Here is a 25472-nt window from a genome sequence, read left to right as displayed (position 1 = left end):
ACCTGGGAGCACTTGGCTTTGGAGAAGTAGAGAGCCAGTGCACCAGGATATGTAAGATGTCAAGATCAGAAAAACTAAGTGAGGGGAATCTGGGAACTCTCTTGCACTCCTTTTGCAACTTTTCTGTAAAACAAAATAAAAAATCACAACTTCATTTTTGACAAGCTATAGACAACTCCGTTACATGAAGCTGTTTGTATAAAAATTATGTTTTTAACAGTTTGAAAATTGTGCTTTTCTAGAGGAGACTAAAGTTTTTCCATGACATTGTAAGATCATGCTAAGAAACATGGCAAAAAAGAGGGCAGACACGGCCTTCTGGATATCTGCTCATCCACAGCCAAGGGCTTTGCAGGTGCACATCAGCACCAGCCCTCAGCTGGGGCACAAACCACAGGAGTAGCTCCCTGTGGGGAGAACTGACAAATGGAGTACTTGTGGCCATTCATAGAAAGGCAATGTGCTTCAAAGTCAGACAGGTTTGAGGTTGTCTCCCAACTCAAACAGTTAGCAGCCGTGGCCTTAACCAGTCAGTTAATTAATTTCTCAGAGTTTCAGATTCCTCTTCATAAAAATTCTGATATTGTATGATTTGCCTCACAGGGCTATTGTAATGATAAAAGGACATCTGAAATTACCTAGCCTGGTGCCTAAAAAATAGTGTTACCTAATTAACGTTACTTTTCGTTCCTTCCCTGGATCTGATTTCTCTCCATAACCACGCCCTTCAATAAAGTAGGAGAGTGCCTTAAGTCTGCTATTATTCCCAGTATGCAAATACAGGATGAACTGAGCTGCTTCTTCTAAGGGAGATGATCAGAATTTCTGGAATGCAAGAATAAAGATGAGAGACTGATTAGGCCTTTGATAGAAGTCAGAAGTATAGAGAGGTAAGTAGGAGTTAGAGAGTAATATCAATAGCAATATCTCTATTTCCCCTATTGAGATATCTGGATTCAGATCATCATTATAAAGTCATCATCCCAACTATGAAAGCAGCAAAACTGAGACAAATAATTTTCCTGTATTTAAAATAGGTCAGAAATATTATCAAGCAAATCACATGTGGACCTGTGTGTAGACACCTCATTTGCAAGCAAGGTACACACGCATCAGGTCATCTACCCAGGGCCTCTCGCTCCTTCCTACAGAGACAGTCACAGTCAAGCCTCCTCTCAGGCCCTATATAGCCCACAGCCATCCCCCAGAGAACGACCCAGTAGTCCTGACAGGTTAATAATATTGGTGTTTCCCCAGAAGCCTGACCCCACACCCACCCCACTTAGCTAAGGGAGGATGGTGTGCAGTCTCTGCCCCTTCCCTGCTGTTATCCTTACCCTGGACCCTCTCTCCCTCCCTCTCCCCACCCAACCTCCATTAACATATATCACTTCCTTGTTAATTTCCTTGCCAGGCAAATGCCCACAGGAGTTCCCTTTCACACTTTACTTCTCAGGGAATAAAACTGGCCATGGGCCAATTACCCAAAGCCCTAGGGACTTTTGTCAAACTACCACTTCCCCCTCTATTCCCACACCCCAGAGAAATGGGAGGAAGGGCACACAAAATTCAAAAAGAGCTCCCAACAGACCCTAACTGCTTCTCCCTTCTCCAGCCTTCCTTGAGAAGCAATGGGTGAGACTAGAGGCTCCAGCTCCAGCTCTAACTTAACAAAAAAAGAAGACAAAAATTTATTTTAAATGCCTTCAGTAAGCTTCAGTTTCACCTGAAGACTCTGGCATTTAAGGTTATCTTAAAAGTTACATTAAAAATTCGTTCTTTAAAAGACGAATGCCTCCTTCCTCTAAACCCTTCTTTTGTTTTTTAAACAATTAAAACAACTGAAAATGGCTCATCAAAGAATCCTAGTAACAGTGGGAGCCCAAAGTCCCCTCTGTTTAAGCAAAATTCAGGCAATATAAAGGAACTTCTAAAATCCTTGATTTGGAAGACCCATGAACACTGAGAACAACCTGATGGTTGGGGGGGATGGGAAAAATGGGTGAAGGGGAGTGGGAGGTACAGGCTTCCAGCATAATGTATAAATTTGTCAAATCACTATGTTGTACACCTGAAGCTAATGTAGCATTGTGTGTCAACTATACTCAAAATTTTTTAAAGTGGTTTTGAAATGAAAAGGTAAAAATCCTTGGAATGCATAAGAATTTCATTTCGTTCAGATGTGAATTGTATCCACTTTCCCGTCAGCTTTCTATTGGCCTATTCCTTTCCACATTGCAACATTCAAAATATATTGAAAAACAGTTTCTTCTTTAATGTTGCTATATTTTTAGTTTAAAAATATATCTCACCTAAAACAAAAAACTTCTGCACAGGGAAGGAAACAGTCAACAAAACTAAAAGGCAACCTACAGAATGGGAGAAGATATTTGCAAATGACTTACCTGATAAAGGGTTAGTAGCCAAAATATATAAAGAACTGATGAAACTCAACATCCAAAAAACGAATAATCCAATTAAAAAATGGGCAGAAGACATGAACAGACATTTCCCCAAAGACATCCTGATGGCAAACAGACACATGAAAAGATGCTCAACATCACTCATCATCAGGGAATACAAATCACAACTACAATGAGATACCACCTCACACCTGACAGAATGGCTAAAATCAGCAACACAAACAGCAGGTGTTGGCATGGATGTGGAGAAAATGGAACCAACCCTCGTGCACTATTGGTGGGAATGCAAACTGGTACAGCTGCTGTGCAAACAGTATGGAGGGTCCTCAAAAAATTAAAGATTTAATTACCATATAACCCAGCAATTCCACTACAAGGTATTAATCCAAAAAAATACAAAAACACTAATTCAAGGGTATACATGCACCCCCACTTTTATTGCAGCATTATTTATTTACAATAGCCAAACTATGGAAGCAGCACAAGGGTCCATCGATATATGAATGGATAAAGAAGATATAGTACATATTATATACAATGGAATATTATTCAGCCATAAAAAATGAAATCTTGCCATTTGCTACCAACATGGATGAATCTAGAAAGTATAATGCTAAGTGAAATAAATCACAGAAAGACAAATACCATATGATTTCACTCATATGTGCAATTAAAGAAACAAAACAGATGAGCAAAGGGGAAAAAAGAGAGAGAGACAAGACAAACCAATAGACTCTTAACTATAGAGAACAAACTGATGGTTACCAGAGGGGAAGTGGGTGGGGGGATGGGTGAAATAGGTGACAGCAATTAAAGAGAACACTTACCATGATGAAAACATAAAATAAAAAATTTAAAATTGATACACACACATACATATATATACATACATCTCATCTAAATTTCAGGCTTAAAAGCCTACTATCTATCTACATGATATCATGACATTTATTTCACCTAAGGAAACTGAGCACCTAAGATTTTTATATCTCCTCCCTAAATAATATTATTATATTATACAACATTAATATTATATTAATTATATATACATGTACATATGTGCATGTATATATACTTTTTTTATTTGAGAGAGAGAGAGAGCACGAGCAGGGGAGGGTGCAGAAGGAGAGGCAGATTTCCTGCTGAGCAGGGAGCCCGATGCAGGACTTGGTCCCAGGACCCAGGGATCATGACCTGAGCCAAAGGCAGAAGCATAACTGACTGAGCCACGCAGCACCCCTTGAATATTTTATTCTTGTCCTAGAAGATAAAGCTTTATAACTGGGCATGATCCTACACTGTCCCAGTCTTTCCATCCACCTTGTGACATAGTTAAAAAAGAATTGGATTTTAGAATCAGAAGATAAATTGGAACCTTGGATCTACCCCTTCTTAGTTTATGAGTCATTTATAATACCTGTTTGTGTCTCAATTTTGTCATCTGTATGATGGGTAATACCAACATTCTCTACGAAGTTGTGAGGAACCAATAAAATCGCATGTGAAAATGTAGCTCCGACAGTATTGGGCTTTAGCAGTCCAAAGTTAAATGGCAAAGTGCCCGAGCTACAGCTGCTTACAGTGTTGTTTCATGATGTCATACAGACACAGCCCTGGCACCCACCCTTCAGTTCAGAGGTGCCTCTTCTTAACAGAGAGTTTAAAACATCCCTCCCTTCCCTGAATAGGCAGAGAATATAGGGAGGTACAGGATATTGCTTATTAGAGAGCCTATAAGTTCTCACATCTTAAAGAAAAACTCGAAAACGTTTAAATTCCTGGTTAATAAGTATTTAGCGGCAGAGCATTTGGAAGCAGCAAAACTCCAAACCTACAACATTGCTAAAAACTCTGCCCAAAAATCAGGTAATTTGTAATATTTGGAGATTTCTCATTTTTTCTTTTTTAATAAGGAGAATGTTATTTTAATAAGATTATTTACTTTGAGATCTGTAAATGTTACATACATATTTTATAAATACAAAAAACTGTATAAATATAAATTATTATCCCCAATTCCCATTCCAAAACTGATCAATATACCATCTTCAAATTTCTGTTCTTCTGTAGCCAGTCCTGCTGTCTCAACTCCCTCCCCTCCAGAAAATAAGATTATTCTCCTGAAGAATTGTGCAGTGGCCATACAACTTAGTACATAAATTCATAAGCAGATGACATATATTCACCAAAAGTCTGAAGCTCCCAGTACCAAGCCATTGGACTGGTAAACTCTTGGCTTTCCCCGGAATTTCATATTACATGACACGGTACAATCTTTTGTAAAGTTATACTCAGATTGTGTTAATTTCACTATTTGGCACTTGCTTTTTTTTTTTTAAGATTTTATTTACTTATTTGAGAGACAGCAAGAGAAAGAGCACACACAGAGGGAGAAGCAGACTGCCTGCTGAACAGGCAGCCCGATGCCGGGCTCGATCCCAGGACCCAGAGATCATGTCCTGAGCTGAAGGCAGATGCTTAACCGACTGAGCCACCCAAGTGCCCCTAGCACTTGCTTTTGACCTCAGGCTGGCTCCCTGGATTTTGAGATCCTTGGAACTATCCTGGATTGGGTTTCTTTCATACTAATTACTTCCTTCCACCCATTAACTCTGGCCCTTCCCTTCTTTCCAGAACAAACCTAGAAATTTAGTCCTAGAGTTTCTTGATAATAATAGCTCAGTGACTGTGACCCAGCAAGGTGAGGGTTCTTTTTCTGTACACCTACCACAAGTATATATACTGTTCCTTTTCGTCTTTCTCTTTCTTCTCTTTTCTAAAACTTTATTTTTTCCTGTTGCTCTTTGCATCCTCTTGCTATGTTTTAAGCCAGTCTAGTGCCTGCTGATGACGATGCACCCATTGCTAAGCCCTTACGCAGGGCTCCTCAGCTAAACCTCAAAGATTTAACTAACGATGTGAACTATAATGTATTGCTTAATTTGGGGGAACTCCCCCTTATACTCCAGCAGCCCATGGAACAATGTAGTGACTTCCACTAGCCAGGCATGCAACACCCATGCAAACCACATGATCAGTAATGTCTTAAACAAGTTCTTTAGGAAAAAAATGCCTAATATTTTAAATTTTTTTAATTGCAGAATACACTGAAATACAGGCACTCAAAGGCCGAGGAGGTCAGATCAGCAATTACAAAAACGAATTCCACAGACGGCTAGGAAAACTGCTAACAGAGAAAATATCCCTCCCAAACCATGACGTGACTCCAGCCACTATTTGCTATTGAAATTCTACTACTTGTTGAAACAAAGAATCTCCTTTGCTTTTGTTTTCAGTTTAGGATGTGTGAGAATAATGAGAACAGAATGTCCTGGAGGGTAAATGGTGGAAATAACCATGCAGATGGATTTGGCTCCCAAATCCATCCCAACAAAAGGGAAATAATGTAGCAGAGTAGCAACAGAATAAGGAATGTACAGGATGAGGAAACAGGTCATGAGCTTCATAGCCCCCACATGAGCTTCAGTCTGGGGATTCCAAAAAATAGTGGCGTTTTTCTGCATCTTCTGTATATGTGTCCTCAAGGAATGTATTAACAAGGAAGCAGAAGTCACATTAATGATGAACTGGAGAAATGAGCGCAAGACCAAAGAGATCACCAAAGACAAGACGCTCTCATTGATGTCACATCCTGTACCGTTTCTCCCCGGCACAAATTCAGGAAAGCATGATGTCTGTCTGAGCACAACATACAGGAGAGTGGTGAAGGCAGAAATCAGCACACAGGCTAGCAGCAGCCTGGGGATCTTTAAGGAGAGACTTCGTTTCAGCAGGAGAAATACTGCGTGATGGAAGTCCGTAATCTTCACGCAGTACAAGGCATTGAGCAAGGTGACAAGCCAGAGACTATTAGAGTCCAAAAACATCCAACACAACAGGAAAAAAGTGGATAAGTGCACTGACCTTTCCACGTTTGGGGAGATGAAGAAGTAGATGATGTTGAGTAGAAACAGTCCCAGCATAAGAAACCTGGTGATGCCCAAGCTGAAGAGGATCCTATTAGAAGAGGAGATTCTGGGGCTTTTGAGCCAAGTCTGATAATTGACCACTGCGATAAACAGATTTACAATGAGTCCTGCAAAATTCAAAATTGCTGAGACAATAATGGCAGAGAAAAAGAGTATCTGAAGCATCTTTCCTCATTGAGAACTCAGCAGCTGTGGTTTGGACGCTGGGAACAGGAGGAATACTGAGAAGTGCAAGGAGGCGCCAGGACCCAGCCAGAAAAGACATTCCTTTTCTAATTGTCTCCAGTGTGGCAAATGAGCCATTAATGGTCTAAAGCCAGCTGCTTTTCCTGAGATGCAAATCTTCCCAGGATTGCATTACTATTTCTTCATTCATAACCTGTTTTTCTTAGAAATGCCTAATTAAAACAGCCCCAGTGAACCTGGGAGTCCACTCTGCCAAGAAAGGACAGCTGGAGGGAGGAGTTATGGAAGGCTCCAAGGACTTCAAATCCAAATGACAGAACTCCTGTCCCGCAATGTCTCTGTCCCTGCTTCACAGGGAATGAAGCTTCATAGCTTCATAGCAACCCCAGAAGATGGGAATTCCCAGTCTTCACTCTTACCCACCCACCCTCATCCACACATCGGTGGATTACTGAAGTTCAGCTTCTCTTCTCCCCTGTAACCTGCTGACGCTGCAGCCCTATTTTCTCCATCTGTCATTCTGGCGGTGCCAATGTTACTTGTCCATCCCTGAGCATCTCTGGTGATTCAGTTACAAAAAGACCCAAGTTCAAGGACTTCACTCTTCCTCAAGAGAACCTTTTCACAATTAATTCCATCTATCAGGATGATTCCTTTACTTTGCATTCCCTCACCGGTCACATACGTTTGTGCCATAATCATTTGCTGTGCTATGCTTTGCTTGGAAAAAATGTCAGTCATTTCATGTGTTTCCTTTATAGACGTGGGTTTATGCTTAGATCACATATGGCTATTTCTTCTTAGGTATTTAGCTGCAAATCAAAGTACCCTGATCCCAAATACACAGTAATGCTTTAGCTATAGTTTTGCATCTCATTGCCTGATTCCTCTGTAATTTCTCAGACAGGAAAGGGCACAGTAAGAGGCAAATTATATTATCGAAGACTATGAGTGAGCTCAAGAGTATGGCATCTCTAGCAGTTGGGGGCACTCAAGGTGCAAACTTCGATGCAGCCACATACAGGTTACCAAACTAGCATCAAAATAAAGCATACAAAGTCCTGTTACTTTGTATGGGAACAGAAATCCAAATAGACGAATAGAAGAATAGAACAGACAAAGAGAAGCAGCTAAGATATGAAGACCACTAGGTCCAGAAGAGGGAGTACATTCATGGGGCCCTTTAAGACAGGTGACAGGAAGGCAAGCCTGGAGGGATTCCCGGAGCTGGAGCCCAGGGGCTGACAAAAGCATTTGTATAAAGCTAAGAGACACATGACAGACGCGTGCCCAGGTCAGTTAACCAGGCAAACACAGAGTGAACAAGCAAAGCAATGGAAGGGAAGATTATATCATAGCACATATTTCCACTTAATTATTTATAAAATAGATTACTGCATTAAAGTAATTAAGTTAAAATACTATGAACATCACATTTAAATAGAATAAATAATCTGGAGAAAGATATAAGAATTAAATGTTCCAAAAGGGGTGGGGGAACCCAGTACTGGGCAGCAAGAGACCCTATTCAAAATGTGACATACAATGTTGTTGGGGTCAGCAGCAGGAGGCACTATAATTAAGATGTGATCGTGTTGGCTAGGGTCCCCAGTGAGCACACTGCTTCTGTCAGATGTTATTTCTGTAAAGGTCAATATGGGAAACCCATTAACAAAACCCTTTCTTCCTCTGCATGAGCATTTTACCCTAAGTTAAATATAAATATCTTACGGATACTCCCTGCTTAGGGCTTCCTTGAGTGTGGTGACTCTTCTGATGTGTGTGTTATTTTTTTTATTCTATTTTTTATTTTTAAAGATTTTTATTTATTTATTTGAGAAAGAAAGAGCATAAGCAGGGGGAGGGACAGAGGGAGAGGGAGCAGCAGGCTCCCTGCTGAGCAGAGAGCCTGATGTGGGGCTCGATCCCAGGACCCTGAGATCATGACCTGAGCTGAAGGCAGATGCTTAACCAACTGAGCCACCCAAGCACCCCGATGTATGTGTCCTTTGACTCAACCTTGGCAGCTATGTCTATGAAATTATTACAAGAGAAATTGGCACCTTTGGGACATCAATCTTTTTAGGACAGTCCCACCCCTACACCACTGTGGAACTCTTCTACTAGCACCCTGGCTCTATGGCCGCAGCAAGGACTCTGCAAAAGAGGAAGGGCTGACGCTGCCCTGCTCATAAGCCAGATCCCTGAACCATATCCACCTGAGTAGACTGGTGCCAGAAGCCTGAGACAGCCTTGTAAGTCTTACTATTTACTGGAGCCCAAGAAGCCCCACTGGTGGTGGGTGCACAGTAGTCATGAGTCCAAACTCTAGATTCATCTGGCAGATCTGTCAGGAAAATTTTAGGGCAAACAGCCAAAGCAAAAGGATGATTTAGCTTATTTGATGAAGGCTTTGAAGAATGAGATCAGTCATGAATAAATGGGAATTACAAACTGTGAGCTGTTTTCAACAGAGTACTAATGTTGCTCAGGAGGAAGAAGGAAGGAAATTTCCACTTCTTGGGCTGTTTTTAGTGCTTACTCTGTTCCCGACAGTGCACCAGGTATCTTAAAACTCAGTTAATCCTTAAAACAGTTCTAGAAGGAAGATACAGTTATCCCTATTTAGAGGTGAGGAGAATGAAGATGAGAGAAAGTAAATGACTGGGAGACAGCATAGAAAATCAGTGGCTACCCCAAAGATACAGACGTAGTAAAGAGAAGGGCCATATGCACCCCAATGTTCATAGCTGCATTGTCCACAATAGCCAAATCATGGAAGGAGCCGAGATGCCCTTCAACAGATGACTGGATTAAGAAGCTGTGGTCCATATATACAATGGAATATTACTCAGCTATCAGAAAGAACGAATTCTCAACATTTGCTGCAACATGGACAGCACTGGAGGAGATAATGCTAAGTGAAATAAGTCAAGCAGAGAAAGACAATTATCATATGATTTCTCTCATCTATGGAGCATAAGAACTAGGATGATCAGTAGGGGAAGAAAGGGATAAAGAAAAGGGGGGTAATCAGAAGGGGGAATGAAACATGAGAGACTATGGACTCTGAGAAACAAACTGAAGACTTCAGAGGGGAGGGGGTGGGGGAATGGGATAGACTGGTGATGGGTAGTAAGGAGGGCACGTATTGCATGGTGCACTGGGTGTTATACGCAACTAATGAAGCATCAAAATTTACATCGGAATCCGGGGATGTACTGTATGGTGATTAACATAAGATAATAAAAAAAAATAAAAATAAATTAAAAAAAAAAAAAGAAAAAGAAAATCAGTGGCTAAGGTGTAATGTCTCTCTGAGACTGAGCTCTTTCCACCATTGCCCTCATTGGTTCATTCACTCAATAAACTGTTGTCATCAGTCAGACACTGTATTAGGTGCCAGGAAAATAGAGAACCACCCACAGCACATCCTACCTTCAAAAAACACACAGAAATGGGCCACCTGGGTGGCGCAATCGGTTAAGGGTCCAACTCTTGCTTTTGGCTCAGATCGAGATCTCAGGGTTGTGAGGTCAAACCCTGCATCTCGCTCTGCGCTCATCACAGAGTCTGCTTGGGATTCTCTCTCCCCTTCCTTCTGCCCCTCCTGCTCATGCTCGCTCTCTTTCTCTCAAATAAATAAGTTTAAACACACACACAAACACACACACAGAATAGTGGACAGACAGACAAAAAAAACAGAGCTAAGTGTTTCCGGTGCTATGTGAAGGGAAAACAAAGGGTGTAAGGGGAGTGTTCGGGAGGGGCCCTCGAGCCTCCTGTCTCAGAGGACTAGACCTGTTTTGGCACTCCACGGGGCTCCAGCCCTGGCTGAGAGCAGCCTCCAGGAAGTACGGCCCTGCAGTGGTGGATCTCAGCAGCAGAACAGAGCAGTGTCTGTTTGTGGCTGTCACAAAAGGAATCTAGAGACAAAGATCACCAGGGCCAGAACCCTTCATCGTATCTGAAGCCTCTGTTTCAGTGATGCGGAGATGAAATACTTGAGTGTCTTTATTGCCCACTAGGTGTGTTATTTTGGGGAACAGCAACTGACATGTAATGTAGTGTTTGGTGCAAAGTGGCTGTCAGATAAATGTCTGCAGTATAAACAAATGAACCGGAATCAAAATGATGTGAGACATTTATTTATGCCTAGAATACCCACCAGCATCTGGCAGCCAACAGGAACCCATCCCTTTTTCAAAGAGATCTGCTAGATAGGCAGTAAAGGTACAAACCTGAGCAACGAAAAAAAGTTCAGAAATCTCCCTCTCTGGCTGTGAGTACCCTACTTAGCAACACATGGGTATCGAGGCTAGCCAGAACACACAGAGAAACTCTACTCATGAGCTTCTGAAAACATATTTTTCAGAGTTAACCTGGAAATACTGCTCTGGTCATCTGGCCAGCTCCACCAAGTTGCACTGACAATTTCATTATAGGGAGATCAACAAAATGTATTCACTTGGCAAACTCATATGTGCAGGAAAAAAATGAAGTTCTTAATTTTGTCTAAAGGTAATATAGTTTTTCTCCTGAGCCCCTATCTGCTGGTTGGGGGTAAGTGTTTAATCCAATGAGATAATGAATGTCTTCAGAAAAACTTTCAGTCTCTTTAGATTTAAAAATTTAAATCTGAGACATCGTCCCCATGCTATGCTTCTCCCCTTTAATTAGGGTCCGGGTGTACAGGGAGAGGGGTGGAGATTAATGCTAACTCGTGGTGTCACAGAAATGTCATGTCCTCTCTCTCCCTCGGTGTCCTTGTCTCCTCAGGCTTCCAAGGAAAGGTCCTTGTACCTTGGGTGCTGCCTGCCCCCCCGATTCAGGGCTGAGTCGGTGCCTGTGTTTTGCTCCCACTGACCACACCTAGGAGTTTTGAAGAAGTTCTCAAAGAGAGGGGGAATCTGGACTCTCACCTGCCCTCCCTTTTCTGTCTCCCTCTTCTTCCTCCAACCTTCCCCGGGGGACCAGAAGAAGCAGGCTTTCACTTAGATCATGTCCTCTTATACCACCAGCAGCAACTCCACGGATACGCTGTCATAAGACTAGAACTCCATGAGGCACATTCTTCGGGCTCAACCCCTGATAAGCTAAAATGCTAGTAGCTGATTTTTGTTGTGTAGTTACTAAGCTTTAGTTGCTAAAATAATTTACATGCATTGTCTTACTTAATCCTCACACCGATCCTATGAGATATTTTATAGAATTACCTATTTTATAGTGAAACCAAGGAGGTTTAGTAATTTGCCAAAGATCATGCATCTAATAAGTGATGAGGTCTGGATCTGAATCCAATGTGTTAGGCTACAGAAATAACACTCTTAGCCCCTATACTATACATTTTTCCAGTCCAGCAAAATGTAGAAACACCAGAAAATAACACAATTGTCATCAGCAGTTGTTGGAGTTTTTGAGGTTATTTTTGTTTTCTTAAAACAGAACTTCTTGCAGGATATCGATAGAATATCAGACTTTGTCTTCCACATATCCCAAGGCAAGAAAATCACAACACAACTTCAAGATCTAGACAGCTCTGTTCATCAACTGCTGGGAAATATGAGGGACATTATTTAAGGCAAAGGGCATTGGCAGACACTGAAACTGTTTGAGAAAAGTTGGAATGGCTTTGGGTTGTTTTTTTTTTTCAGTTTTGTTGTTTATTTATTGTCATTTATGATCCTTCTACACCCAAACTGCAGCTCAATCGCATCAACGATCAGGATCTGTGAACTCGGCCCAAGAGTTCAGAGAACACTAAAAATGAGAAGTAGGGGCCTCTGATGGAAAACTGGACGGTCTCATGAGCTACTGCCATAAGTTGCTGTTGATTCATGTGTTAATATACCAAAAGCAATTTACAAGTGATGCACTGAAAAACCCATGTATTTGAGAGAGGCGGCGTTGGGAACACAACAAGCTTGGAATTGCACTCCAAATGCACAGACAATTCTCATCCCCATACTTTGACCCAAGGAACCTGATCACAGTGGGGGAAAGCCATGCCCTGGTCCCTTGTTCATGAAACAACTGGATTTGAGAGTCTTAAGGGATTTTAGTAACTAAAACTAATTCATTGAAATAAAACAAACAAGATGGCCTTTCAGGGTTCCTCAAAACAGGGCCTGAGGTATTAGGTAATTCTTCCCCAGTTACTGGGACTCACTGAAGAGCTGCTGGGGGCGCCTGGGTGGCTCACTCAGTCAAGCATCTGCCTTCAGCCCAGATCATGATTCCAGGGTCCTGGGATTGAGCCCCAAGTTGCTTTTCTCTCTCCCTCTGCCCCTCCCCCTACTCGTGCTCTCTCCCTCCCTCTCTCTCTCAAATAAATATATAAAATCTTGAAAAAAAAAAAAAACAGAGCTGGAAGATTAGGTACTCCCCCTCTAATTAGAAAACCAGGTCCTCTCCAAAATAGCCAGAACTTCCCAGCATTGTGCCTCTAGCAACAGATAAGACTCCTTTCCTCAGCAACTCACCCACCACCCAGACTCATGCCCCCGCTCTCACCCCTCACTTTGATTAATGGCAATCCACAGACACCTGATGTCATATAACAGAGTCCGATATTTTCCTGGAGCCACCTCCAAATTTCTCCAAAGAAGGACCAGGAGCAGTTGGGGATGCCGCACATATGAATCTGATTTCACTTACTCTCAGCGAAGGTAATCTGCACTCAGCCAATTGGACAACCACAACACGCTTCCACTCAGAATTCTGTTTCCACCCACACTCCAGTGAAACGACTAATAGTTGTAACTTCAGCCTGTTCACTGCACCGTATCTGAATCTGTTAGGTTAGGGTAAGATTTAATGGAGCCACAGTGGGAACAGAAGGGAGTGATTCTTCAGAAGTGAGCCAAAGGCACCAAGAACCAAAAAGCAGCTAAGTCAAAATCTCCAGTAAGATGTTACATTCAATTAAAAGACAGAAAAGCCCCACACCTAAATTAGAAGGCAGAATCCAGAATTCAGATTAAGGACTAAAGAACCAGAAGGTCAGAACTAAACAGAGAAGTCGTCAAAGTGACAGAAAGCAGCAGCAAGTGTTCAAGAGTGGGTGACAATGAATTCAAGAGTGGGGATCTGGGTTAAACAAAGCAGATGCCAATCAAGACAGCATGGATTTCCATAGTTCAAAGTCCCTGTGCTGGAAAGCAGCACAGATTTTCATTACTTACAAAAGCACCCATTTCAGAATCCCTATATTTTAGTGAATTATGAATGAATATTAAACAATTATTTTAAGTTTCAACAGATACCTTTCTGAAAGAGAACTTTGTTAGAATTAGGAATTTTCCTAGCAGCTTCAAGAAGCAGGTATCAATTTGAAAACAGTGCAGACCAAAAGACATTTATTCCTGTAACTTTAAATAATGAATACATAAATCCCAGAACAGTCCCCAAATTCATTTCTGGTTACATATGACCAAATGCCAAGTAGTATGGTGATCCTTAATGCTATGTCAAAATCTCACTCATTCCACAAAATAACAATAACAGCAATAGTTATTGTTTACTCCACCTGGGACTCTAAGCACTTTCCTTTTTTTTTTTTTATAATTTTTATTTTGTTATATTAGTCACCATATAGTACATCCCCAGTACTCCTCTGGTAACTCACTCACTCCTTCCAGCAACCCTAACAGCAACATACTATGACTAGTCCCATTTTACAAATGAAGAAGGTGAAATAGAGAGAAGTGAAGAAACTTCCCCAAAGTCACCCAGCTCACAGGGGTTGGGGCCAGGGCTAGAACCCAGGTTGTCTGCCTTCAGGGCCGATTCATAGCCACCACACTCTACACCTGACAGCCCCATTAGCGACAGAAAGCTGGATTCAGATCTGCCACAGGACCTAACTATACACACTCATGAGTCAGAATTCTTCATGATTGTAAGTAATAACATTCTCATTGACCTCTTGACACTGTTCAGTGATAGGAAATAAATAAATGCCTGTGTAACTTATTTAAAAAAATGTACTGAACTTATAAAAACTGCTTATTTTATTTTCTTATAAAACTCTCAAGTTTCCAAAGCTAATATACATCTTGGTTAGTTTAAAAAGAAAAAAACTGTTTAGACCTTTGCCCCATGTAAAAAATAAAAAAAATTACCTGGCAATTCACTTCAGCCAAATGATAAAGGAATGCCAGGACTACGGAAGTAAAATGACCACCACCAGAATGGACAGGAGCCTAACAGCCAAGGGTCTTGATTCTCATTCCACTGCTTCTGTCCTCACACAGTGGATGTGCGGAAACTTGTCTCCTGGGGGACCTGCTCCTGCTGCACACTTCACTGTTAGTCACGATATGAGCTTCGCCAAGCGAGGGCTTTACACAGTATGCTGGGCCACAAGGCCTCCTGAGTCTCTGGTACCCTGTGAAGTCAGTGTCACAGTCCGCATTTTAAAATGAGGGAAGACAGGATCAGAAACTAAACAAAAGTAATTCACCAAAGGCCAAAAGTCTTGGAAATGGACAGAACTAGAATTCAAACCTGAGTCTGAGGAACTGCAAAGCTTTTGCTCTTTCCCTTAGGCCCCACTACACTGTTTTATTTACATCAGCTCACCACTATCAGTGTAAACGTGAAGTTAAAGCTAGGAACCAGCTCATTACGTGGATAGCTACTAAAACACATCTATACAGTGAGAGTGTTCTTACTATATTGACATTTTCCAGAGACTGTTTCCCTCGCTCCAAAACAACCATACAAAAAGAAGCCATGAGATGTGCCCCCAGTGGGCCAAGCAATGCAGTTGTGCTCTGTCCTACTCATGTCACAGAACTGGTGCCACGGAAGGGTCAGGAAGAAACATAGTCTTGAGCCAGACCGAAGGGCTCCCAAGCTCCCACCTGTGCTCTTGGTCACTCTATGGGGCAAAAGGTCCCTTGAACCCAGGCTTCAGATGGCCAGGCTCACACCACAGCATCTCCACAAACGTCTGCTTCAGCTTGTTGTTTCCCAGAATGAGAATGAATGAGTGGCTAGCAGGATAAAACATTGTAACTACTTCTCCGATTATATTAACCATCTCGGTTCCTGGGATGAAATAACTGGATGTTGTGATCAAAAAGGCCAGAAAGTAAAGCAGGAAGAGAAAGAAGAAAGATATGATGATTTTGATGGCTTTCTGGTGGGCCTCAGTGCTTGGATCTCTGGAGCTGATACCGCTTTGCTGCAGCTGCTGCATGTGTCTCCCCAGGGACAGGATGAGCAGAAAGTAGGCGGCCAGAGACACAATTAGCGGAGGGAGGTTCCACAGAGTCCCAAGAACATGGATCACTTTGTATTCATTTCTTTTCTTTCTAAAGTGCCCGGTCATATTCCCTGTGCCATCGATCCCACTGAGAACAGAATAGATCTTAAATTCCTGGATCAGAGACATGGCACTGACACACGATAAGAACAGGGCACCCAAAATCATGTGTACGACCACCCTGGAAACTCTCCACTTGAGCCAGAGGAATGTAGGATGGGAGAAACTGGCAATTTTCAGACAGTAGAAGACACTGAGACAGGTGGCGAGCCAAATGCTCAGGTGGTTTGTAAATGTCCAGAAAATATCAATAATTTGCATCACTATCCCTTCATCGTGTACTTTGGACGAGAACACCATTAAAACACCATCAACCAAGAGAATCCACAGCAGAACGATCCTGGAGAGAGCCAGGTTAGTGATGATGAAGTCAGACAAAGAGACTGTCTTGTTCTTGAACCAGCTGCTGCCATTGACCAACACTATGAAACCATTCCCCAGCATCCCCAGAATGAACTCAGTGGCAGACAGAACCAGGAACATGCATTTCTCCAGCCCCAGTATGTCAGCTACCAGGTAGACCTGACCTTGTTCTTTCTGTTGATGTACAATCTCCTTGCTGACTTGATATTCCTCTCTGTGAATCGATCACTTCTACCTGCTGCTTCCCTGTACCTGTCTCTTGTCTCTGCCCAATTTAGTCTGTTGTAGAGCACAGTTTAGTGAACCCTCCCTGGATCTTTCTGATTAGTCTGTCCTCTTCCCAGATGAGATGGACTGTCACATTCCATCTGTGATCGAAACTCAGCAGCTCTTTGCCAAAATGCAAATGAAGTAGTATCCGATGTCACACAAAGAAGGAAGAGATCTGACTCACAAAGAAGGTGAGGATTTGCACTCGATTCCAAAGGGAAGAAGGCTTGAGCCACGCAGGACAGAAAGATGCATCACCAGAAGAGTCATAGAGAACCACTCTGAAGAGTGAGAAGTCTTCTTCCTGGGAGGAGGACTCAGGGACACACACAGAAAGGGGGAGATCAGAATTCCACCAGGAGACACTATCAAAGTCACCCTGGAGGGAGGTTTAAGTGCATGAAACAGAAAGTTCAGTGCCACTGGTCCTGGGTTAGAATTAAAAGGTGTGCCTCTTAAAGTATGCCTTACATGAGAGGGCTCCAAGTTCTTCCCTACTGAGCCATATCATCAGAAATTCTTAACTACCTGAGTATTTAAATGATAACAATTATGAATTATAGCCTATAAGCTATTCAAAGTGTAGATTTTCAGAGTGCAAGACCACTGTATCAATATGTCAACAGTAGTTCAGGCTGACAGAAACCGCACACAGACAATCTCTTCAACCAAAGAAGCCTCATGTATGAGAAACAGTGCCTTACAAATTTGACCACGGCCAACAATAATACTTTTTATATGGTTTTATACACATCACCTTATATACATATTATACTGGGAACACAGAGGGGTCACAAAACAATTATTTCCCCTTTCTGGATGTGTGGCAGTCTGATATTTTTTTTCCTGTTCTATTTCTTTCAATGCTGCTTGCGTATCACAAACTTGATTTTACAACCTACAAATGAGTTGTGATAAATACAGTTTGAAAACACTGATCTGAAAGATGGAGAGAGAAATCAACACCATCAAGATACACAGCAGAGAGTTTAGCAACACTATCCAAATAAAGGAGGGATATACTTTCAGGACCTCACACAGTAGCAGATGACAAAGCTGTGCAAACAATACACAGTCTCTTCTGGATACACGCCAAGGAGCCAGGTGAACCTCATCCGTCTTGGCATTATGTGGTGTACGGTATGATTACAGAGCACTACCGAGAATACTCGGGCATAAACACAGTCCTCCTTAACCACCCTCAGCTTTCTCAGGCTAACTTCACAACCTGGCCAAACGCTCCTGAACTCTGTGCTACAGAATGAGAATAAGGCAGTTCCCAGCTGTCTCTGGGAGTCGTTTAACAGGACCTTGGCCCAGTTGTAGGGCTGATCCCACCACCTATCACTGACGCTGTTCAGTTTTTTCTCATGGCCTTGGTTCTATAGATGGACATTTTTGGTTTTGTAACACATTTTACATCCTCTCATAAGAAGAAATAGCTAGTAAGATTCCTCTACCCAGGTATTAGGATTATCCAAGGAGAAGAAACTTTAGAATATATAACATATCAGAATTCATTTCATGTACTACTTATGGCTAATCATACTGTTTTACAAGTCCTATTATTTTTACCACTTCAAAAATTAGAATGTTTACCTTTTTATAAGTCATTATTGAGCAATTGGGGGTTAACTATAATTTTTCTTTCTCAATTTTGATTCTTTCCCAGGACGGTGTTTCCATGCACACCACACTAGCTGGTGACCAGAGTTCAATTTCAGAGTTTAAAAGGCATTGTTGGGGGGGGGGAGGAGGAGGAGGAGAAGAAGAAGAAGGAGAAGAAGAAGAAGGAGAAGGAGAAGGGGAAGGAGAAGGAGAAGGAGAAGGAGAAGAAGAAGACGACGACGACAACATTGTTGGATATCAGCATTATCATTGCTACTGTTCCATCAGGTACCATTGATATGAATTCTGAGCCCACAGTTATACCATTCCCACTTCTTAACATAAACACTACAACTATCATACTATATAACTCATTATCATGGCATTAGTAATGGCTGCTTCCAAAATGTATGTTCACCATCCTCCACTGAAATAGCCACATATATTCAAGTCCAACTCTACAAAATGTGCATCTTTAAACATGGTTTGTTAGGGATCAATGCCAGAGCCATGGTACTGGATCCTTGGATCTTTCATTCCAGGCTGCAGACATCTAGAAAGACTACTGAGAGATCACGCTCTTGCTCTCAACCATTCTTCTGAGTCAAAGACCAAAGGAAGTGTATCAGTCAGGGCATCCCCAGGAAGCAACTGGCACAGACTGATTCCAGAAGGGTGTTAAAGCGGAATTATTTACAAAAGTGTATGGTGACTAACATAATATAATAAAAAAACATTAAAAAAATAAAAATAAAATAAATAAATAATGTGGAAAAAAAAAGTGTGGACAGAGGATGGGGAAACCACAAACAGCCAGTGGAGTGCCCCAGGGCTCGGAACAGTAGGCACCACATTGCCACATCATTCTGAGAAACAGAGGGCTCTGTGGAAAGGACCTGCTGATAGTCACTGAGATTTCTCACTTGGGAGACCCCAAAGAGAGTGCGCTGAGAGAATCAACCTCAAAACACAGGCCACAGACTAACAAGACACTACACTATCATCTTCCTCCCCTTCACTATTCTGGCACTTTCTCCACAGGGACTTGGGCATCATGGTTCCAGTCTCTGCATCATTCCTGCTCTGATACTAGCATGACAACTGTGTTGACAAGCATCAGCGGTACACTCTGACAGCAAGACAAGTTACAAATAACATCACTTTCTATCAGCTGAGGTTCACTTATCTGCAGAATACCGAAGGAAATCAGCACACCCGGGTGTATACCCCAAAGAGATCGACCTACAATGATAAGTGGAGTGCAGGCTTCTGGGTCCCTTAAAATCCTCACCTGGAGAGTGAACGATGGCAACCTGTAAGTCTGAGTAAGTGAGTGTCTCATCAGAAGGCCCACCCTCGAACCATATATGCATGTATACATTCTCTATGTGGCTAATCTGGATGAGTGCATTTTGCCAACCTTAGTCTTACACTGCATACAACCCCACTACAGAATACTGTAGCATATGGCCCACTCCAAAGGAACGCAGGCCTCATTTATCACCTTCAGTTTTATCCCCCAAACTGATAAAACTTTGTTTTATGAAAACAGAACAAGAGTCTATTATCCAGATGCTCTCAATATCAAGCTACCATCCTAACACACCAGCTGCAGACTCTATCCTGTCATAATGTTACCCAAAAATGTTCATCCAGTCTTTTCCTACCAGACACTGGGGATAGGGACATTCCTCCAGAATTTCTCTGCTCCTACACACACCCTTGCTGAGTGGGCTAAGTATACAAGGCCCTGACCACCATTGACCAGAGCCATTGCGTGCAACGAGCAACCAGAAAGGAGGAGGTAATGTGCCCTTCCAGGACAAGGAGCAGGCTTGTTTACTGTTTGCTATAAAAGCAGCGAGTGCTCCAGGCTCAGTGTATGTCTCCAAAATGAAATCCATCTGGGCCCTGTGCACTGCCCCTGGGGACTCGCAGGACAAAGGGAACTCATACAACATGCTGGTGTTCGCGCTGCTTGCTGTGCTGCCAATGACATGATCACTTTTCTCTGATCCAGAGGTTTCATGTCTTCTGCCAGCTTCCACGGAACACTGACAGGCTCACTGACTAGCTTTTGACAGGGTAAGATCAAATCCCAAATCCACAGCCAACCTCAATTTGATCACCACTGCTTTCAACAGCCTATTCTAGTTATTTTCTTATTTTTCTCCCTCAAACCCATAACCCCTGCCTATACTTTCCTCTATACTGTGGGGTCTGGGACTCTACAAACCATTTCCCAGATGCCCTTTCCAGATGCCTTGCTGTTGGTATCTGCCAATATGAAAACTAGCAGAGGAGAAGGAAGGAGAAAGAAAAATCCTGCTTCTCACTCCAACGGGGTGTCACTTGGTGGCAGTTCCTTTGATTAGGGAAAGATGATTGTAGACTCCAGGAACCTGGATAAAACCGTCTATACAGTGTTGCCTGCGTGGCCAAGGCAAAGCCTCTTCAGCACACCAGAAACAACTATAATCACTTTCCCAGCAATGCAGCAACAGCCGCAGGCTCTTAAGGCTTCAGCCAAGGGATGGCATCAGTTTCTGTTCTCTGGGCATAACGCCTTCTTTTTCTGCTGTGGCAGTACCCTTCCTTCTCCCTTTTCCTCTTCACACACTTTTGTAAACAATCTCTTACATTAAATTCTCTCTGTCTGAAATACCTATACTGGATTCCACTTTCCCGACTGGACTATGAATGACACACAGTCCTTCCATGTACTTTTGGCTTGAAGTTTTAGTTGTCGCCTAATTTCAGAAAAGATATAACACACAACTCTGTTTTGCATTCTCTTTGGGGTTCTGGGGATTATTTTCAAGAGAAAAAAGAAACTCATTCAACCTATAATGCCATTTTCATACTGCAACTCCTGGCAGTAAGTTTTTAATACATATTATTTTCATTATGTTGAATCATCCTACGTTGATCAGTTCAAAATGCATATCTTCACTCCATACCACTTTTCTCAGCTCTATACTCCCATACCCACCTACCTAAATTCTTTACTTGGCTCTATCACAGACATCTGAAATGTAACATGTCCAAAACAAATCTCTCAATGTATTCTCATTTTAAAAGAACTATCTCTTACCCCCAATCTTCCCTATTTCAGCAAATGGCAACATCATCCATCCAGTTGCTCAAATCAAACATCGCCTAAGAATTAACTTGATTCTTTCTTTCCTATAACCCCACATCAACTTATTGATGACTTCTCCATCTTAATCACAAAATGTATCCTGAACTTTCCGTTTTCACTGCCTCCATTCTGGTCCAAGTTACCATGATCTCTCCTCTGAACTACTCAATGGCTGCCTAACTCATTCTCCACTTCTCCTTTTTTTCTGTAACAGATTCTCCATATAGCCACAAGAATGATCTTAAAATGTGTATTAGATCATTTCACTTCACTACATAAAATATCTCAATGGCCTTGCAGTGCAACTACAACAAAATGTAAACTCCTTATACTATATACTGAGAATCTTTTCTGCATGTCCTCTTGCATGCATCAGGATTCAAGATAAATTTTACTATCTCATATAGTCCGAGTTGAGGAAGAGGTTTTATTGGAGTAAGAGAAAACTCATATCAATAACAGAAATAAAAGCGTGGCTCCTCTTCATCCTCCTATGATTATACACACAGGGGGACCAGAGCACTGCCTGGTTAGCAGTGCACTTTTGTATGCCAGTGGAAATGCCTCACCCTCTCTATTGTTCTCACTTCTTGTAATAAGAGTGTGAAAGCAACTTCATCAGTAGCAAAACAGTCTCTGGTGCCAGAAAATCTGGATTTGGGAAGCCAGCTATTACAGGAGTTGTCTGAGAAGATGTCCAACACCTGGGGACCTTGGAACACACAGGACATTACAGTTCCCACTGGCATTAAAGTCAACAGTTCTGTGGTAACTGAGCTTATGTGAAGCACTTTCTGGTGGGAGAAGTGAAAGAAACCCTCTTTTCCCAGCTAGCTTGTTCTCCAGACGAACTAGTTTGAACTAGGGTTATTTTTGGACAACTTTTCTCATTGCGATATAAATCTCCTACAAAAAGAATGATGAGGGGCACCTGGGTGGCTCAGTCGGTTAAACGTCTGGCTTCGGCTCAGGTGATGATCCCAGGGTCCTGTGATTGAGCTCCACTTTGGGCTCCTGCTCAGCAGAGAGCCTGCTTTTCCCTCTCCCTCTACCATTCCCCCTGCTTGTTCTCTCTGGCTCTATGTCTCTGTCAAATAAATAAAATCTTTAAAAAAATGATCATATTTCTAAATCATGTTATGTCTCTGTCACGCCAAGTAATTATTAATGCCCCACTTCAGTGTTTTACTCACTAAACTCCCAGGTCCTAGGCTCAGACCTTAGCACATAGCAAAACCTCAATAAATATATGCTGAATAATTTTATTTTTTTAAAGATTTATTTATTTGAGAGTGCATGCATGGGGAGAGAGAATCTCAAGCAGATTTCCTGCTGAGCGTGGAGCCCAAGGCAAGGTGGGGCTCCATTTCACGACCCAGAGATCAAGACCTGAGCCAAAATCGAGTCAGATGCTTAGTGGACTGAGCTACCCAAATGCCCCGAAGAAACAAATTTTCTAAAGGAAGCTTGATTTTTGTTTTTAGCCCAAGTTTCAGATTCATTTTTTAACTGATATTGACTCAGTATTATGTTTCTAAAAATTATTGTTTCTGGAATGGTTGTAATCCATTTACACAACTGTATGCCACTGTGTGAACATTTATTTATCCATTCTGTTGATGAATATTTGGGTAGTTTCCTTTGGGTTGTTGGTTGTACTATTATGTACATTATTGCTAACATTCTCGGACATTTTTCTTGGGCCCTGTGGGCAAGAGCTTCCTATCGGGTTTATCTTAAAGATAACTAGATGAAATTTCAACATCACCAGTTAATGCCAAAATGTTTTCTCAAAAGGAGGGGCCAATTTACACTCGCCCCACCAGTGCATAAGTTTCTACTGGTATACAACATGCTCCTTCACACTTTGTTCTATCAAATGTGTTGGAATTTGCTAGTGGAGGGCTTAAAATGAAACCTCATTGCAGTTTCTGGTTTGCATTTCCTTGATTATTAATGAAGTCAATCCCTTTTTATAGATCAATGGATCATTTGTATTTCACACCCTCTTTGTTCATTTTTCTACTAAGCTCTTGTTTCCTTTTTTGCTCTGCAGGCCTTCATATATTCTAGATTGTATTTTTATTCCTCTGTAATCCTTTATATATACTAGACTGTATTTCAGTTATACTATTGCAAGTATCTTCTCTCCCAGTTTGTGACTTGTCATTTTGCTTTCTTTATGCTGACTTTCGACAAGTGTTATTTCTAAGTTAAATATATCCATCTTTTCTGTATTTACACTTGTTTAAAAAAGAAACTTCCACCAGATCATAAAGGCATTGTCTTCTATTTTCTTCCAAAATTTTTGTTTTGCCTTTCACAAGTCTTTAAACAACCAAGAACTGATCTTCACGTAAGATGTAAGGTAGAGATGTGATTTCATTTTTTTCTGTATGAATAACAAATCTCTCTGGAATACTTTATTGAAAAAATATTTTACCCAGTTATTTATGCCACTTTTATCATTTATCATGTCCACCTATACATGGTCTGCTTCTGGGTTCTCTATTCTATACCATTGTTCTGTTTATTCCTGCATTCATAGTACAGTTCTTTTATCAGTATAGCTTTAGTAAAAAAATAAATAAATAAATAAATAAATTTAAAAAGTCTTGCCAACTGGCAAAGCAAATCCCGTCTCACTCTTCCTCTTCAGAAGTAAGTTGTCTGATCTTGGACCTTTGCTTATCAATGCATTTTTAGAATTAACTTGTCCAGTTCCCCAAAAAAACTTTAGGGAATTTTTATTTGACCTGTAACATAAATTTGGGGAGGGTTGATATCTTTACATTATTGATGTTTAACAATAAACATGGTTTACCAATATGTTTAGTCTTTTAATGTATTTCAGTAAGGTTTTGTTCTCTGGTGAAACCACACACTTGGAAGACTCCTTTCACATTCTGATACTCTTGTAGAACGGCATCCTTGCTGTTGTTTGCATTTGACTTTTGTATACTGATTTCCAGCAACTTTTAATTATTCACCTACAGATTCTTTTCTGGTTTTTGTGTAATCACAGCATGGGTAACTTTCTTCCTTTCCATCTTAATAGTTTTTCTTTCCTTCCCAACTATGCTTACTAAAGCTTCAGTACAAGTAAGTTATCAAAGGAGTGATGACATCCTTTCCTGTTCAAGAGAATCGCTCTTCTAATTCCAATGTTGTTTGAGCCACACCTTTGACACATACCCTTTATGTCCAAACCACAATGTCAAGATTAGCATGTCATCAGGCAACTCCCTTTCTTCAATGTGCTGCCTACTTACTGCTCTCATTTCAGCTTAGTTTAGAACTTGTCACTGGGAAAGTCCCTTTCTTCCTACAAGCCCAATGCTACAGACTGAACTGTGTCCACTCAAAATTCACATATAAAAACCCTAATCCCCAGTGTGACTGTATTTTGAGATAGGGCCTTTAAGATGATAAAGTGAGAAGAGGTCATAATGGTGGGACCCTGACACAACAGGGTTAGTGTCTTCATAAGAGACACCAGAGCGCTCACTCTCTGCTAGCAAAAACAGGAGGTCATGTGAGCACACAGCGAGATGGTGGCCACTTACAAGCTAGGAACACAGGCCTCACAAGAAACCAACCATGCTAGTGTCCTGATCTTGGACTTCTAGCCTCCAGAATTGCAAGAAAATATCTGCTGTTTAAGTCACCCAGTCTCTGGTATTTTGTTAAGCCCAAACTAAGATACCCAAGGAAACGATAAAAACTACATCATACTTAGCATGTGGTTATTTTGCAGTAGGACACCTCTGCCCTCCAGATTATGTAGTCTGCTATACTGCCAGGAGAAGAAGGGTGGTACTTCTGTTCTTAACTTTAGCACTACTTTATTTAACAAGGGACGGTTAATTAAGGGTCCTCATTAGAGGCTTCAAGCAAAATTAATATCTATTTGCTGAAAAACTATGCTTACATTTACTCTTTTTAAGGCTAATTGCTAAGGTTTTGTGTACAAAGTATGTCCTAGTCCCTCCCCAAATTGAGAATGAGACATAAGTTAAAAGTCTGAAGGACTGTGGTAGTAGAGGTAAGATTTTACTTCTGCTAGCAGTGGAAGGTCTTAGAAGAGAAAGAATCAGAGTAATGAATTCATTGTGTATATGGAGATAAAGAATGTGTGAATTAGTAAGAAGGAGGTTTAA

General features: G+C 41.4%; 2 protein-coding genes across 2 annotated transcripts; both read right to left on the bottom strand.

Moving 5' to 3' along the window:
* Positions 1-5677: 5677 nt before the first annotated feature.
* On the bottom strand, positions 5678-6577 carry TAS2R4 (taste 2 receptor member 4). The gene has a single exon (XM_002921673.3). It carries the CDS (start codon positions 6575-6577, stop codon positions 5678-5680), a length of 900 nt encoding a protein of 299 aa, XP_002921719.1.
* An 8905-nt stretch (positions 6578-15482) lies between these two features.
* Positions 15483-16514, bottom strand: TAS2R3 (taste 2 receptor member 3; the record flags this gene model as incomplete). Its single annotated transcript, XM_034647216.1, has 1 exon — positions 15483-16514. A coding segment is annotated over one exon (1032 nt), but the record flags the coding sequence as incomplete, so codon positions are not given.
* Positions 16515-25472: the final 8958 nt, after the last annotated feature.

Source organism: Ailuropoda melanoleuca, chromosome 1 (assembly GCF_002007445.2).
Source record: "Ailuropoda melanoleuca isolate Jingjing chromosome 1, ASM200744v2, whole genome shotgun sequence".
Taxonomy (NCBI): Eukaryota; Metazoa; Chordata; class Mammalia; order Carnivora; family Ursidae; genus Ailuropoda; species Ailuropoda melanoleuca.
Note: the sequence above shows the minus strand (reverse complement) of the source record. Positions and strands in the feature narration are given on the sequence as shown.